The 16,772-nt window shown below is 37.4% G+C and overlaps 2 protein-coding genes across 2 annotated transcripts; both read right to left on the minus strand.

The window, feature by feature from the left end:
• Positions 1 to 5,036: 5,036 nt before the first annotated feature.
• LOC139752623 (uncharacterized) lies at positions 5,037 to 8,703 on the minus strand. Its single transcript, XM_071668377.1, has 3 exons — positions 8,668 to 8,703; positions 6,109 to 6,244; positions 5,037 to 5,762 (listed from the first exon to the last, which is right to left on the minus strand). Exons 2-3 carry the CDS (start codon positions 6,241 to 6,243, stop codon positions 5,325 to 5,327), a joined length of 573 nt encoding a protein of 190 aa, XP_071524478.1. The 5' UTR covers position 6,244; positions 8,668 to 8,703; the 3' UTR covers positions 5,037 to 5,324.
• A 4,651-nt stretch (positions 8,704 to 13,354) lies between these two features.
• Positions 13,355 to 16,503, minus strand: LOC139752624 (uncharacterized). Its single transcript, XM_071668379.1, has 3 exons — positions 16,461 to 16,503; positions 14,236 to 14,371; positions 13,355 to 13,882 (listed from the first exon to the last, which is right to left on the minus strand). Exons 2-3 carry the CDS (start codon positions 14,368 to 14,370, stop codon positions 13,445 to 13,447), a joined length of 573 nt encoding a protein of 190 aa, XP_071524480.1. The 5' UTR covers position 14,371; positions 16,461 to 16,503; the 3' UTR covers positions 13,355 to 13,444.
• Positions 16,504 to 16,772: the final 269 nt, after the last annotated feature.

The raw sequence follows: 16,772 nt of genomic DNA on the forward strand, positions 1-16,772 counted from the left end.
CTCTCAGTGAATGTAGGTTTCGGACGGGTCGTAATGTCTCCATGTTTGTGTTTTATGTTATGCTGGGGTTGTTCGGGAGGTAAATGCAGATTTTGAAAGAGGGGCCAAATTGTATTCTTGTTGGTGTGAGAGAGCTTGGGAAGGCGCAGTGTTTTCCTGATGACACGCCTGGGCTGGTCCCTTATTGTGAGAAACTGCAGAAGCTGGTTAAACTGAGTTTGGTAAAGTGTTTGAAACAAGAAAGTTAAGAGTAAACTGTTAAAAGCAGTTATTAGGTACAGTGGGTTAGGTTCAAGTTCAATTGGAGGTGAGTTGATAGGAGAAAAACTGGAGCAAAGAATGTTATAGATATCTGGAGTGATCTGGCAGCGGATGGAACCATGAAGCGGAAGTATCATAGGTGGGCAGGGGACGAAATTTTGGGTCCTTGAAGAATCCTGGAGTCGGGAAATTATCTCGAATGCAACAAATGTTTAAGTACGAAATAGTGGTTCCCACAATGTGTATGGTATGCGAGCTTGTGCGCTATGGATGAGTTCTCGCAGGATGGATGCTGGAATAATGTCCTTTATCAATTTTGACTGTAACCGCTGTCTCGATACCGAGTAGTACGAAGGTAACAGACGATGATGTGCCCAACCTACAACACTGTACAGCGCATGTTTTACATGAATCCGCACATACGCAGATATAGCGATACCAATACATTTCAAGTCAGAAGGAACGAGGACCAAGCCCGCTTCCAAACGCCTTGATTGTCCACGACAAGCATGGAAGTGAGAAGTATTCTCTGGATCGCCCTGAACATCAGTAGGGATGAAATTGATTCACATGTACATTACTTTATCATTGTTATAATTACTATTCATTGATTATCAACATGTTATCATACTTTTAACATGTAAATATTATTATTATATATTATCGATATTATTATTATTATATATATCTATATTATATATTATATATATTATATATTATCATATTTTATATCATTGGTATATATATTATTATATGTAGCTATATGTATATATATTATATATAATAATATATATATATATATATATATATATATATATATATATATATATATATATATATATATATTATATATATATATATATATATATATATATGAAAAATTTTAGTATCAAAAATGCTTCTCCAGTTAAAAACTTAAGAACAATATTATTGAAGTTTATATCATTGTATTAATAAATCTTATATCACTGCTGTAATGTTTCTATATCTATATTTATTTTTGAATTGTGACGAATCTTTAAATGTCCCTTATATAGAAAGAATCACTAGATTTCTATATAAAATCATGTGTTCATTTAATTCTTTGTTTATTTCTTTACGGTCTGAACTGTGTAACCTTAATTTTCAAACTTCTGATCTATATCATATATGTTTACATACAATGTAGATCATATAAACTATCTTAAATCGCAGTAATTCAACAAAACATTTTCTTAATACAGTTGGTTATTCTTGTTTGTTGAATATGATCCTTTGTTCTTGATCAGATCGTGTTAAGATTTCACGGAAGACGCACATCCGTGAACTGTACCACTTTCGGCCTCGTTCGTATGACAGATTCTGCGGAACGATACCCACTGGTCGTCTTCATACACTCTAAGAGCAAAGTTACTCTATCAAAATATCTTCTTCTAAGTAGCTCTCTTCGTAAGATAGCCTAGCTTTCTATACCTCTAGACCTAAGATACAAAGAATAGCAAAATACCATTGGGTTGCTCCAAGCTTGTTTTGCAATTATGCAACGCATAAGAAGCTCACAGATTAGTGTGGTAAATGTCAGAAGGCTCACAGATATATCAAAGACAATAACCTGCAAATTGTCCCTGTGACTAAGGAGGTGCAAATCATGCAAGTCGTGGACTTGAAACGAAGTATTTATCAAGACTATTCTTAAACTTGTCCACAGTACTGTTTTCAAGCACTGTAATGGCAAATTGTTCCATATCTACACAATCTTGTTGAAAAATAGTACTTCAACACATTTGAGATAAAGCTTTTGACCACTACTACGAGTAAGATAAGACGAATTCAGACTTAAGTGACATGAGAGATCACGATTAACAATACTATGATTATTTTACATACTTTTATAAGATCACATCTTGACTTCTCTTTTATAAGCTAGATAGATTCAAGTCTTTTAATCTGATCTCGTAAGAATTGCTTCTCAGACCATGAATCATATTGGTAGTTCAAAGATGTATTCCCTCTATTATGTACATCTTTTTGTATAGATAGAATGATCAAAACTGAAGATGTGGACGATCTAATGAATTGTAAAGAATAAGGATGTTTTCCTTGGCTTAAATTCTAAGGCCCTGCCTATGATTCCAAGAAATTTACCGCTCTTTCCACTGGATCTCTCCACTGCTTCCATTGATTTAGATCGACATAGATTATCCCATCAAAGGGTTTTCATCGTTTATCTTATGCAGTTCAACAGTGTTCCTGGTGTAGCTTGCCTTTTCTTTTTTTATTACCAAGATGCAAAACTTTGCAATCATCGATATCAAATATATTTTGCCGTTCAAGGTCATTTACAGATATATTTCCCAGTATCATCACCGAATTTTGATATCTTGCAATGCAGCTCATTATCAATATCATTGATATATACGAGAACGAGAAAAGGTCCAAGACTGATCATTGTGGAACTCCACTTGTTACGTTTAACCATTCTAATGTTTGTCCATCAATTACAGCTCTTTGTTTATGGCCAGACTACCAAACACTTATACACTGAAGTATAACCTAAATAATGCCATGTGAATTACTTTTTGCTGGTAACTTTTAATGTGGAAACATATAGAATGTCTTCTGATAATCTAGATATACACCATCGATTATAACTCTATAATCAAATTGCATTAAATGATTCAATTTAACTAAAATTTCGTTTCTTATGCAGCTTTCCCGTGTTTTCCACTTTCTAAAATTGGTTGTTCTTCTAACTGTAATATTGTTCCATACCTTAACAATCCTTTTGAGATAAAAGTACTTCGCTATTACTACGAGAGAAATATGGCGAATTTAGACAAGTGATATGAGATCTCATGATTAGCAAAGCCTTGAAGTATTTTGCATACCTGTGCTAGATTACCACTTAACATTCTCTTTTGTAAGCGAAATTCATTCAAGTCTTTTACTCTGATCTCGTAAGAATTGCTTCTCAGACCGGAAATCATCTTGGTAGTTCGAAGATGTACTCTCTCCATTCTGTGTATTTTTTTGTAAAGGTAGGATGACCAAAACTAAATACGAAATACTTGATGTAAACGAACCAAAGAATTGTAAAGAGTAATGATATTTTCCTGTTTCAATTCGAAGGCCCTGCCTATGAATCAGAATGTTTATTGCTCTTTTCACTGCATCTGTTCACTGTTTACTTGGTTTTAGGTAAGAAGAGATTATACCAATCAAATGGTTTTCATCATTTATCTTATGCAGTTCAACAGAATTCCTGCTGTAGCTTGCCTTCTCGTTTTACTAAAGAGATGCAAAACTTTGCAATTATCGTTATCAAAAATAATTTGCCGTTCATGTAGATACATTTCTCAACTTTGTATTGTCAGCGAATTTTGATGTCTTGCAAAACAGTCCATTATCAATACCATTGATATACATGAGAAAGAGAACTGGTCCAAGACTATTTCTTGTTAAGTCTTGAGTGAGAACAATGTCTACATCAACTCATCTCTTTCAGAATTCATGGGTTACGTTCCACCTCAATGGCTACAAGGCCAGATATCATGGGTCATTCTTTACTCATCTAGATTCCAAGCCACTTCTCTTGATAACATTTTACCTTTCTGGATACCCAACCAGCTGTCATGATTATGGGTCATGATCCAACTTTATGGCTAATATTCCACGAATCATGGGTCATGCTTTACATATCTGGATACTAAGATAGTTGTCATGGGTCATTCTCTACATTTCTGGATACCAAGCCAGGTGTCCATCTCTATGGCTATCAAGAAGGGTAAGGTGGATCCTTCATCTTAAGTCTCTCTAATAGATCACTCTTTTTATAGTAACTGACATGGCCGAGCAAATAACGCCTCAATGAAGGCCGCCTCAGGTGAAAGAGAAAAGTTAAAAAGAAGGGAAGTAGTAATTCTTCAGGACAACACATGTATTAGTAGACCTGCCTCTTAAAAGAAATAGATGTTGTATGACGAGGGAAAGACTGACGAAGGAAAAATGATTCCACAGCTTAGCTGTTCGAGGGGACAAGGAGGCATCACCACAACCAGTCTTCGAGTGGCAGGTCTCCACAAAGAAGCTGTAACAAGCAACAGCCAAACACGTGCCACGTGTCCAAACTTAGGTGGTGGATACATATGTAGGCAGCACTGATATAACTATAGCCGATATGATACCTATAGATTAGGGAGAGAGTTGAAACTCTTGTGTCCGTTTGTGCACTGCTCTCGTAAGGAGAGTAGCTGTAGTGGTTCACTTTTTGTGATGTAGGGACTTCTGCAATTTGATAATTGATTTTACCCACGAATATTGGTTGATTGAGGAGACGAGAACTCGCCGAACAATTCCTTTAATAAAGAGCTTTTTTGTTTGTTGTTATTACTGTGATGTTTTGAAGAGAGTTCACATGTTTGTTTTTTAGCATATTTCGTTTTTCAAGATCTGAGGCCAGTTACTTGCTTTCACAGTGTCGTGTTGACAAATGCATCGCAAGTTGGGAGCGGGAGAAATTTTTTGGATTCCTTTGTCCTACTTGCTGAATGTCTGGTCATTCTCCCACAACTTCTGTTTGTCGGAAAGTCTGGTTCAGTCAATACTTTTAGAGTACTTTATGACAGATAAGACAAAAAAGTATAACTTCTTTTTAAGAAGAAACTCGACAATTCTTTTTCCCAGATTCAGAAGTTAGAGAAGTCTACTCTCCAGTTAATGGTCTTGCCATACTGTCCTTAATATGTTAATGCTGAAACTCATATAATTATATCTTTAGGGTAATCCAACTCTTCAAGCTCAATCATCATTTTATTGCATTTTATGAAAATTGTCTCTTCATTGTCTAAACTTTTACAGAAATGGTATATAAGGTGAAAATTGTTGAGATTACAATACAGTAAAAGTGTCAAAAATCTCTCAGGTGACATGTGATGATACGGATTAGTTTGTTAAATGTGTCAAAAGGAAAATTGTCAACGGAACTAATAATTGATATTAATCATTAGTAACGTCTTCTTCAGAAGAATTAATGAGTCATGAGTTAGTGAGGCGACAACTCCCGAGTCCTGAGCTCAACCAACTCCTCAGTGGCCGTAGGCAGGCTTGGGGCAGACGGTCTTGTACGTGTGCTGGGTCTGGGTGACGGTGTGGTACTCCGGGACCACTTGGGTCTGGTACTGGGTGTGGTACTGCACCTGGGTCTTGGTGACGTACTGTGGCTTATACACAGTCTTGTATACGGTCTGGTACTGGGTCTGGGTTACGTACTGGGTCTGGTACTGGGTCTTGGTGATGTATTGTGGTACATACTGGGTAGTGGTGACGTAAGTGGTTTGGTACTGGGTGTGGTACTGGGTCTTGATCTGAGTGACGTATTGGACTTGGGTTTTGTAGACTGTCTGGGTAACGTATTGGGGAACATACTGGGTCTGGTACTTGGTGACGTACTGGGTTTGGTACTGTGTCTGGTAGAAGGTAGTAGGGACGACCTGGGTCTTGTACACGGTCGAGTACACGGGAACCTGCAGAAAATAATACTTCAATTAAATTACATCGTTTTTCAAATCAAACCAACGGAAAAATCAACACATTATCCCATGAGCATTTCCAGTACTGACCTGCTGGAACTTACCCATGCACCTCTTGAGTCCTTACATTACTGGCCTGCTCAACATTCTCCCTCGTACTCAATCTGTTCACATTGCTTACAGTAATATGTAAGTTCTGAACATAATTATCTACTGGCCTGCAAAGGAGATTTCCTCCACCTCAGTTGGACAACTGTTAAACTAAGATTATTCAACAGAATAAGTGCTGACCCACTGGACCTACCTTCATACCGATACTATGTCTTTACACAGTACTGACCTGCTGGACCTTCGTCTCGTAATGGGTGACATAATGTGTCTTGGGATAGCAGGGTTTGGGATAGCTGGGCTCAGCTACCACAGCCGCCACCACAGCCAGGAAAGCCACCACCACACGAGCAATCATGGTTGTCATTCTGAAAGCAAAGGAGATTTTTGGACTATATAAATATAATATATATAGGATATATATATATATATATATATATATATATATATATATATATATATATATATATATATATATATATATTCCCTGGGGATAGGGGAGAAGAATACTTCCCACGTATTCCCTGCGTGTCGTAGAAGGCGACTAAAAGAGAAGGGAGCGGGGGGCTGGAAATCCTCCCCTCTCGTTTTTTTTTTTTTTTTTTTTTTTTTTTTTAATTTTACAAAAGAAGGAACAGAGAAGAGGTCCAGGTGAGGATATTCCCTCAAAGGCCCAGTCCTCTGTTCTTAACGCTACCTCGCTATCGCGGAAAAATAGCGAATAGTATGAAAAAAAAAAAAAAAAAAAATATATATATATATATATATATATATATATATATATATATATATATATATATATATATATATATATATATATATATATATTCAACACGATAAAGTGAGTTACGTAAATTTGCGTAGACAAATGATATACACACGTCAGGGTGAGCGTCAATATGAGTCGTATATTGACGAAAATGATATTAGAGATCAAGCGACTCATGAGTCGGTCACTTGGTTCATTAATTACGGATAATGATATGTTGGTTCAACACGGTGTAACCAATTGTGATGCTTCATCCATATTCAAAATTGATTATACGGCTCATGTTTCTCATGTAGAATCATTGTTAGGAGTGAATATTTTGCAACATATTCACAAAACAATTGAATATTTAATACGAACATTAGATGGAGTAAAAGTTAATAAACAAAATTAATGGTAAGTAATGACAAATGCTAAAAGCCTTCGACTTCCAATAAGTCACTTGCCACAGAAAGAGTTCCACGCCAACGTAACACCGATATTCATAGAGGTAATAAGTCCCTGTCCTGCCCGGGACCTGATGGAAATATCAATATCAGAGACAAGATTGTAAATGGTTCCGAGGATCAAAAATTACTCGACGATTCTTAGTATTATTTTTGACGAAATCGTTTATGTATGAAAAACTCATTATATTTCTTTTGTGATATAATCTATATGTGTAATGTTAGGAAGACGATCCAAGTCATCTAATTTGATTTTCGTAAAACATTTGATAATGGCCAGCATCAAATATTCTCGCAAAATGTAAGTCACATGATATAGATGGAACTCTACCTCGGTAGTTAGAAAAGTATTCACTTTGCTCTAAACAAAGAGTAATATTCATTGGACAGTCTTCATAAATCACAGTTGGTGTGTCGCAGAGATCAGTCTTAGGACCAGTACAATTTTCTTCAATGACTTTGATAATGAGTTGCTGTGTACGATATCGAAAGCGCCGGGAAAAAACAAACTAGAAAATAAATGAAAGTGACTAGATGACTTAAGCTTATTTAGCTTACAAAAGATAAGGTTAAAAGGATATTTGATAAGGTACTTACAATCATTAAGAATTTTGATATACTTGATGTATGAACTTTAAGTCTATCGAGTTGTTCCTGACATAATTCATAGTAATGGATATAAGATAGTGAGACAAAGTTTAACTTGGAGTGAGGCAAAGTGTTTCTTCCCAAGAGTCTTAACATGGAATCATCAACTAATCAGAGCAAGTGAAAGTGGCACTATTGATGTCTTTTAAGCAGTGACACATACTTCGCTTCAGGTCCACGAGTAACAATGTTTGCCCATCCTTAGTAATATATAAAGATTACAGATCATTACTTCTTAAGTCATCTGTTTCCTTTTCCACTGTTACTACATTTGTCTCTGCGTTTCTGATCTTTCCTACGATCACTAGCAGCCGCCACAAGAATTGTTTATTTGCTGCCGTTTGAACTCCTTTGTATTCTCTTTTTTTTACTAATATATGAAGATTTCTCCTGCCATTCCTGTTTTCGCTATTTATAGATGTTCTGTGTGAGGTATACGGTGAATATCCAGCTGAGGTCAGTACAGAGATATTTAATGACGCTTCGGGTAAGGGAAGTAACTTGACCAGATGAAACTTCAAGTGATGCCTAGAATTAGGTAATGAGTGAAGCATTAGGCAAGGTCAACAATCAGGCACTTGGTGAAGATTCGGGTCGGATCATTATCTGTTATTCGGTTTGTTAGTGAATCTATCTCTTAAAAGTTTCTCATAAAAAATTATTTTCAGTCTGCTCCTGTGAATGGTTCTACCATCATCGTGTGACACTGTTATAAGTACCAGAACATAGTACAATCTTTATCTAAGATTTATCATAACAATATTCACAAAAATCGTTGACGATTAAGTCTTCCGATTCTATTGAACTACGTGACGTAAATTTGTGCTTGATAAACTTAATACGTTAATGATAAAACTATGGACGAGATTGCTCCATTGTAGGTGTGAAAATTTCGTTGCAGAGATGATAGGCAGTTCGAATGTTGTACCTCGGGAGTTGTTTCCTCAGCGATGTGGAGCAGCGAACTGACGCCAGTGAGAGCAACCGGGCTGGTATTTATAGCTGTGAGCGCCATCCTGGTTGCCTCAGGCCTTGAAGGACGAATATCATACTGGCTTCATATCACACTGGCCGAGAATGTTGATGGCTAGTGGTATGTGGTGGTTAGTGGTGGAGAACCATGAAGAAATCCCAGAGTCAACATATTCAAAGTATGAAACTTACGCAGTTGGGGGACGAAAACTATAAGAGAGCAGCGTTACTTTAAATTGGTTGTCAACTATAGGGAAGGTGACTATAATAATGAATTGAAGGCACATGTAAATATCTCTGCGAACGAATAAGACACAATTTCAGAACAAACACTGGGCATGAAGGGTCTATGTAGTTATGACTTAATTTCAACATATATGGGGGTAGAAGTTGTGCGTTGAAAATGGAGAAAAGATGTCATTTTCCCAGGCTATTTTTGGAAGCAAACAAAGAATATCAGAAGAAGACTCACGGAGGCATATCGTTAATTCCGCAAGCGAGCTTGATATATGAACGCATTCTAGATTGGCGGAAGCTCAGCGAGCGGCAGTATGGTATCTCGACCGAGAAGGACTCATACTCTCTTTACGATGACAACCAAAGAATGCAGAAGATGAAAGTTACAAAGAGTTCATTACATCCCTCGAGGCTGCTTGTCCTTCTGGACAGAGAAGTAACGAAATTAGATATGGCTTGAGTAGGTGATACACCGACAAATGTTACAAGGAGAAATGACTATAAGCTTATGATATGTAAATTTCAAGCGAATTTAATCTCCGTAACTTGGGAATTACATGTATCTCGATATGTGGTCATCTTGTATATAATACAACCTTCGAAAAGACCTACACAGTGATAAGGATATCATATACTTCAGGTATAACGCAAGCCTGACAATAAAACAACTAACAATAAAACAACACATTTAGTGTCTATATATATATATATATATATATATATATATATATATATATATATATATATATATATATATATATATATATATATATATATATATATATATATATATATATATATATATATATATATATATATATATATATATATATATATATATATATATATATATATATATATATATATATATATATATATATATATATCGAGGATGTAAGGCATGTGTACGTGTAGGAAGAGAGGAAAGTGATTGGTTCTCAGTGAATGTAGGTTTGCGGCAGGGGTGTGTGATGTCTCCATGGTTGTTTAATTTGTTTATGGATGGGGTTGTTAGGGAGGTGAATGCAAGAGTTTTGGAAAGAGGGGCAAGTATGCAGTCTGTTGGGGATGAGAGAGCTTGGGAAGTGAGACAGTTGTTGTTCGCTGATGATACAGCGCTGGTGGCTGATTCATGTGAGAAACTGCAGAAGATGGTGACTGAGTTTGGTAAAGTGTGTGAAAGAAGAGAGTTCAGAGTAAATGTGAATAAGAGCAAGGTTATTAGGTACATTAGGGTTGAGGGTCAAGTCAATTGGGAGGTAAGTTTGAATGGAGGAAAACTGGAGGAAGTAAAGTGTTTTAGATATCTGGGAGTGGATCTGGCAGCGGATGGAACCATGGAAGCGGAAGTGAATCATAGGGTGGGGGAGGGGGTGAAAATCCTGAGAGCCTTGAAGAATGTTTGGAAGTCGAGAACTTTATCTACGAAAGCAAAAATGGGTATCTTTGAAGGAATAGTGGTGACAACAATGTTGTATGGTTGCGAGGCGTGGAATATGGATAGAGTTGTGCGCAGGAGGGTGGATGTGCTGGAAATGAGATGTTTGAGGGCAATATATGGTGTGAGGTGGTTTGATCGAGTAAGTAATGTAAGGGTAAGAGAGATATGTGGAAATAAGAAGAGCGTGGTTGAGAGAGCAGAAGGGTGTGTTCTTAAATGGTTTAGGCACATGGAGAGAATGAGTGAGGAAAGATTGACAAAGAGGATATATGTATCGGAGGTGGAGGGAACGAGGAGAAGTGGGAGACCAAACTGGAGGTGGAAAGATGAAGTGAAAAAGATTTTGAGTGATCGGGGCCTGAACATGCAGGAGGGTGAAAGGCGGGCAAGGAATAGAGTGAATTGGATCGATGTGGTATACCGGGGACGAAGTGCTGTCAATGGATAGAATCAGGGCATGTGAAGCGTCTGGGGTAAACCATGGAAAGTTCTGTGGGGCCTGGATGTGGAAAGGGAGCTGTGGTTTCGGGCATTATTACATGACAGCTAGAGACTGATTGTGAACGAATGGGGCATTTGTTGTCTTTTCCTAGCGCTACCTGGCACACATGAGGGGGGAGGGGGATGTTATTCCATGTGTGGCGAGGTGTCGATGGGAATAAATAAGGGCAGACAATGTGAATTGTGTGCATGTGTATATATATATTGGAAAGGATCACAATTTTGCGCGTGATCAATAATATTCCTATGAGTCGACTGGGAATATGAAACACGATAAGATCCCAAGTGCACTTTCGTGTAATAATATCATCAGGGGAGATATAAGAAAGAAATATAACAGTCAGTTAACTTACAACGCGCAGACGTAGCTAGAACGCCATTTGGTAAACAATTGACTGTCCAAGACACACAACGAGCGAATCAAAACTTATTATGTAGACAAGAATGGGAATTGTTTACAAATTTCATCAACAATAAAGTTATACAATTTGTATAGACCTTCACTAATATTAAGTTTATAGTTCTTTGTGTATATGATAATAGAAGTTTCTATGATATTTCTCGTGGTACTGGAGTTAGAGTTAATAACTGAGATGGCATTACTTCAGTCAGTACAATAATCATAGTTATTAACGTAATTAAACGAGGCATTTGATTCTTGTTCTGTTCCTATACAATATTCATGTTGTTTAAGTCTAACAGAAAGATCCTTACCAATCTACCCAACACAAGACTATCACAATTTCTACATGGCACTTTATAGATTCACCCAGGTGAAATATCTGGTGAGTTCCTGATTAACATATTCTTTATAGTATTATTGTTGCTGAAGGCAACATTTACATTAAAAGATTTAAGTAACGTAGGAAGTAAGGTTAAACTATCATTGAAAGGGAGAACAAAAACATTCTTGGTGTCAATGGGAGATTTGGGCTGAACTCTATAGGGCATTACGCATTTGCAGTTCATAGTTTATTGATGATAAGATTGAGAAGATATATTCTATTGTATCTAAGTTAAAGTACCATAGATCTTTCATTGATAAATCCCTTAAGTTAGTAAAGAAATCATTTTAGAGAGTTGAACCCAAATAGGAAAATGAAACACTAAATTCCCAAGTGCTCTTTCATGTAATGATCACTCTCAGTGGAGAATGAGATAGGAGAAGTAGAAGAGCCAGTTGATATACAAGAAAGGCACGTAGCTAAGATGCCATTGGTAAACAAGCGTTATCGGTAACGCAGGGTATTCGATCACATGTAATCGAATGGTCATTTCCCTATTAAGGGTGATCGGAGCGTAACCGTTAGCGTTTTCGAATACCAAGGAAAGGGTCCTGTGTTCGAGTCCTGGCTGTCGGAGTGCTCCTTCACATGTTCAATATTTGCGTTTACATATACATATATATATGAAGATGAAATCGCACTTCAGAAGGACGTGATATGATCTAATGTAATTTTTCTATACATGCGGCACGACATGTTTCGTGGAGACAATCCGCCTCATCAGATCCCAGTACTTAACAAAGTCATTTGAATCCCAACTTCACATTGGGTTCTCGCCGTACAACAGCCGTCTTTCTACGTTTAGCTCTGTCTTCTATGTCTGGTCATACCTCTTGTAAAGTGACTCAGGAGGGTCATGTAGCGGGGCTTGCCCTGGATGGCTGGGTGCATCATGAACAACTTCTTTTATGTCTTCGTGTTTTGTCTATTCTCATTATGATTTGGTTCATGCTAGGATGGGCTTTAAAATTTTTCTGGGGACAAATTGAAGTTCTTAGTCTTAGCAATTAAGACAAATGCAATGACGTTGTGTGTGGCATAATCAGCAGAGGGGTATAGAATAACTAGATTTTCAGGATCTAAGGGGTGATCATTTTCATGACAATGTTTTGCAATCGCATTTTTGTGATCATCCCTGCGTAGTGAATGTCTATACCAATAACACCTCTCCGTTACAGCTTTACCAGTTTGACCTACATGAATATATTTCTATGCTTTGCATTTGACCGCGTAAACACTCCCAGTGGTTGCATGGTTTGGTCTACTATTTCTTAAGGTCTTGCTGATGGTCTTATTGTAATGTTGCTTTCTCGACAGAGAGAAGGAAAGAAAGTTCAACATCTTTTTTAGAACAACTTCCACAATTCTTTTTCAGAGATTCAGAAGTCAGACAAGTTTAATCTCTAGTTATTGGTTTTGTCTTACTATCCTTAATATGTTAATGCTGACACTCATCATCAGGGTAATCCAAATCTTCAAGCTCAATAATCATTTTATTTCATTTTCATGAAAATCGTCTCTTCCTTGCCTAAAATTTTACAGAAAGGAATGTAAGGTGAAAATTGCCGAGATTACAATACAGTATTGTTAAAGTGTCCAAAATTTGTCTGGTGACATGTGATGATACGGAATGGTATACTCAATATGTTAAAACGAAAATTGTCAATGAAACTAAAGATTAATATTATTAATAACGTTTTCTCAACTAGAATTAATGAGTCATGAGTTAGTGAGGCGACAACTCCCGAGTCCTGAGCTCAACCAACTCCTCAGTGGCCGTAGGCAGGCTTGGGGCAGACGGTCTTGTACGTGTGCTGGGTCTGGGTGACGGTGTGGTACTCCGGGACCACTTGGGTCTGGTACTGGGTGTGGTACTGCACCTGGGTCTTGGTGACGTACTGTGGCTTGTACACAGTCTTGTATACGGTCTGGTACTGGGTCTGGGTTACGTACTGGGTCTGGTACTGGGTCTTGGTGATGTATTGTGGTACATACTGGGTAGTGGTGACATAAGTGGTTTGGTACTGGGTGTGGTACTGGGTCTTGATCTGAGTGACGTATTGGACTTGGGTCTTGTAGACTGTCTGGGTGACGTATTGGGGAACATACTGGGTCTGGTACTTAGTGACGTACTGGGTCTGGTACTGGGTCTGGTAGAAGGTAGTGGGGACGACTTGGGTCTTGTACACGGTCGAGTACACGGGAACCTGCAGTAAGGAAAAACTTCATGTAAATAACAATTATCTTTCAAGTAAAACCAACAGCAAAATCCAACACGCCATCAACCATTGTGTCATCCCAGTGCTGACCTGCTGGGACCTAACCAGACATCCCTTGAGTCCTCACATTACTGGCTAGCTCAACCTTCTCCCTCGTACTCAATCTGCTCATATTGTCTACAGTAACTATGTAAGTCTTGAACATAATTATTTACTGGTCTGCAAAGGAGGTTTCCTCCACCTTAGTTGGACCACTGTTGAACTGAGATTGTTCAACGAAGTAAGTGCTGGCCCAATGGACCCACTATCATACCCATACTTTGTCTTTACACAGTACTGACCTGCTGGACCTTCGTCTCGTAATGGGTGACATAATGTGTCTTGGGATAGCAGGGTTTAGGATAGCTGGGCTCAGCTACCACAGCCGCCACCACAGCCAGGAAAGCCACCACCACACGAGCAATCATGGTTGTCATTCTGAAAGCAAAGGAGATTTTTGGACTATATATATATATATATATATATATATATATATATATATATATATATATATATATATATATATATATATATATATATATATATATATATATATATTCAACACGATAAAGTAAGTTACGTAAATTTGCGTAGACAAATGATATCCACACGTCAGGGTCAGCGTCAATATGAGTCGTATATTGACGAAAATGATATTAGAGATCAAGCGACTCATGAGTCGGTCACTTGGTTCATTAATTACGGATAATGATGTGTTGGTTCAACACGCTGTAACCAATTTTGATGCTTCATCCGTATTCAAAATTGATTATACGGCTTATGTTTCTCATGCAGAATCATCGTTAGGAGTGAATATTTTGCAACATATTCACAAAACAATTGAATATTTGATACGAACATTAGATAGAATGAAACTTAATAAACAAAATTAATTATAAGTAATGACAAAAATGCTAAATGCCTTCGACCCAATAAGTCACTTGCCGCAGAAAGAGTTCCACGCCAATGTAACACCGATATTCATAGAGGTAATAAGTCCCTGTCCTGCCCTGGACCTGATGGAAATATCACAATCAGAGACAAGATTGTAAATGGTTCAGAGGGTCAAAAATTACTCAACGATTCTTAGTATTATTTTTGACGAAATCGTTCATGTATAAAAAAACTCATTATATTTCTTTTGTGATATAATCTATATGTGTAATGTTAGGAAGACGATCCAAGTCATCTAATTTGATTTTCGTAAAACATTTGATAATGACCAGCATCAAATATTCTCGCAAAATGTAAGTCACATGATATAAATGGGACTCTACCTCGGTAGTTAGAAAAGTATTCACCTTGCTGTAAACAAAGAGTAATATTCATTGGACAGTCTTCATAAACCACAGTTGGTGTGTCGCAGAGATCAGTCTTAGGACCAGTACAATTTTCTTCAATGACTTTGATAATGAGTTGCTCTGTACGATATCGAAAGCGGCGGGAAAAAACAAACTGGAAAATAAAACAAATGAAAGTGACTAGATGACTTAAGCTTATTTAGCTTACAAAAGATAAGGTTAAAAGGATATTTGATAAGGTACTTACAATCATTAAGAATTTTGATATACTTGATGTATGAACTTTAAGGCTATCGAGTTGTTCCTGACATAATTCATAGTAATGGATATAAGATAGTGAGACAAAGTTTAACTTGGAGTGAGGCAAAGTGTTTCTTCCCAAGAGTCTTAACATGGAATCATCAACTAATCAGAGCAAGTGAAAGTGGCACTATTGATGTGTTTTAAGCAGTGACACATACTTCGCTTCAGGTCCACGAGTAACAATGTTTGCCCATCCTTAGTAATATATAAAGATTACAGATCATTACTTCTTAAGTCATCTGTTTCCTTTTCCACTGTTACTACATTTGTCTCTGCGTTTCTGATCTTTCCCACGATCACTAGCAGCCGCCACAAGAATTGTTTATTTGCTGCCGTTTGAACTCCTTTGTATTCTCTTTTTTTACTGATATATGAAGATTTCTCCTGCCATTCCTGTTCTCGCTATTTATAGATGTTCTGTGTGAGGTATACGGTGAATATCCAGCTGAGGTCAGTACAGAGATATTTAATGACGCTTCGGGTAAGGGAAGTAACTGGACCAGATGAGACTTCAGGTGAGGCCTAGAATTAGGTAATGAGTGAAGCATTAGGCAAGGTCAACAATTAGGCACTTGGTGAAGATTCGGGTCGGATCATTATCTGTTATTCGGTTTGTTAGTGAATCTATCTCTTAAAAGTTTCTCATAAAAGACTCATTTTCAGTTCGCTTTTGCGAATGGCTCTACCACCATACCGTGACACTATTGTAAGTACCAGAACATAGTACAATCTTTATCTAAGATTTATCATAACAATATTCACAAAAATCGTTGACGATTAAGTCTTCCGATTCTATTGAACTACGTGACGTAAATTTGTGCTTGATAAACTTAATACGTTAATGATAAAACTATGGACGAGATTGCTCCATTGTAGGTGTGAAAATTTCGTTGCGGATATGATAGGCAGTTCGAGTGTTGTACCTCGGGAGTTGTTTCCTCAGCGATGTGGAGCAGCGAACTGACGCCAGTGAGAGCAACCGGGCTGGTATTTATAGCTGTGAGCGCCATCCTGGTTGCCTCAGGCCTTGAAGGACGAATATCATACTGGCTTCATATCACACTGGCCGAGAATGTTGATGGCCAGTGGTATGTGGTGGTTAGTGGTGGAGAACCATGAAGAAATTCCAGAGTCAACATATTCAAAGTATGAAACTTACTCATTTGGGGGACGAAAACCATAAGAGAGCAGCGTTACTTTAAACTGATTGTCAACTATAGGGAAGGTGACTATAA

Source organism: Panulirus ornatus, chromosome 13, assembly GCF_036320965.1.
Source record: "Panulirus ornatus isolate Po-2019 chromosome 13, ASM3632096v1, whole genome shotgun sequence".
In the NCBI taxonomy this organism is placed as follows: domain Eukaryota; kingdom Metazoa; phylum Arthropoda; class Malacostraca; order Decapoda; family Palinuridae; genus Panulirus; species Panulirus ornatus.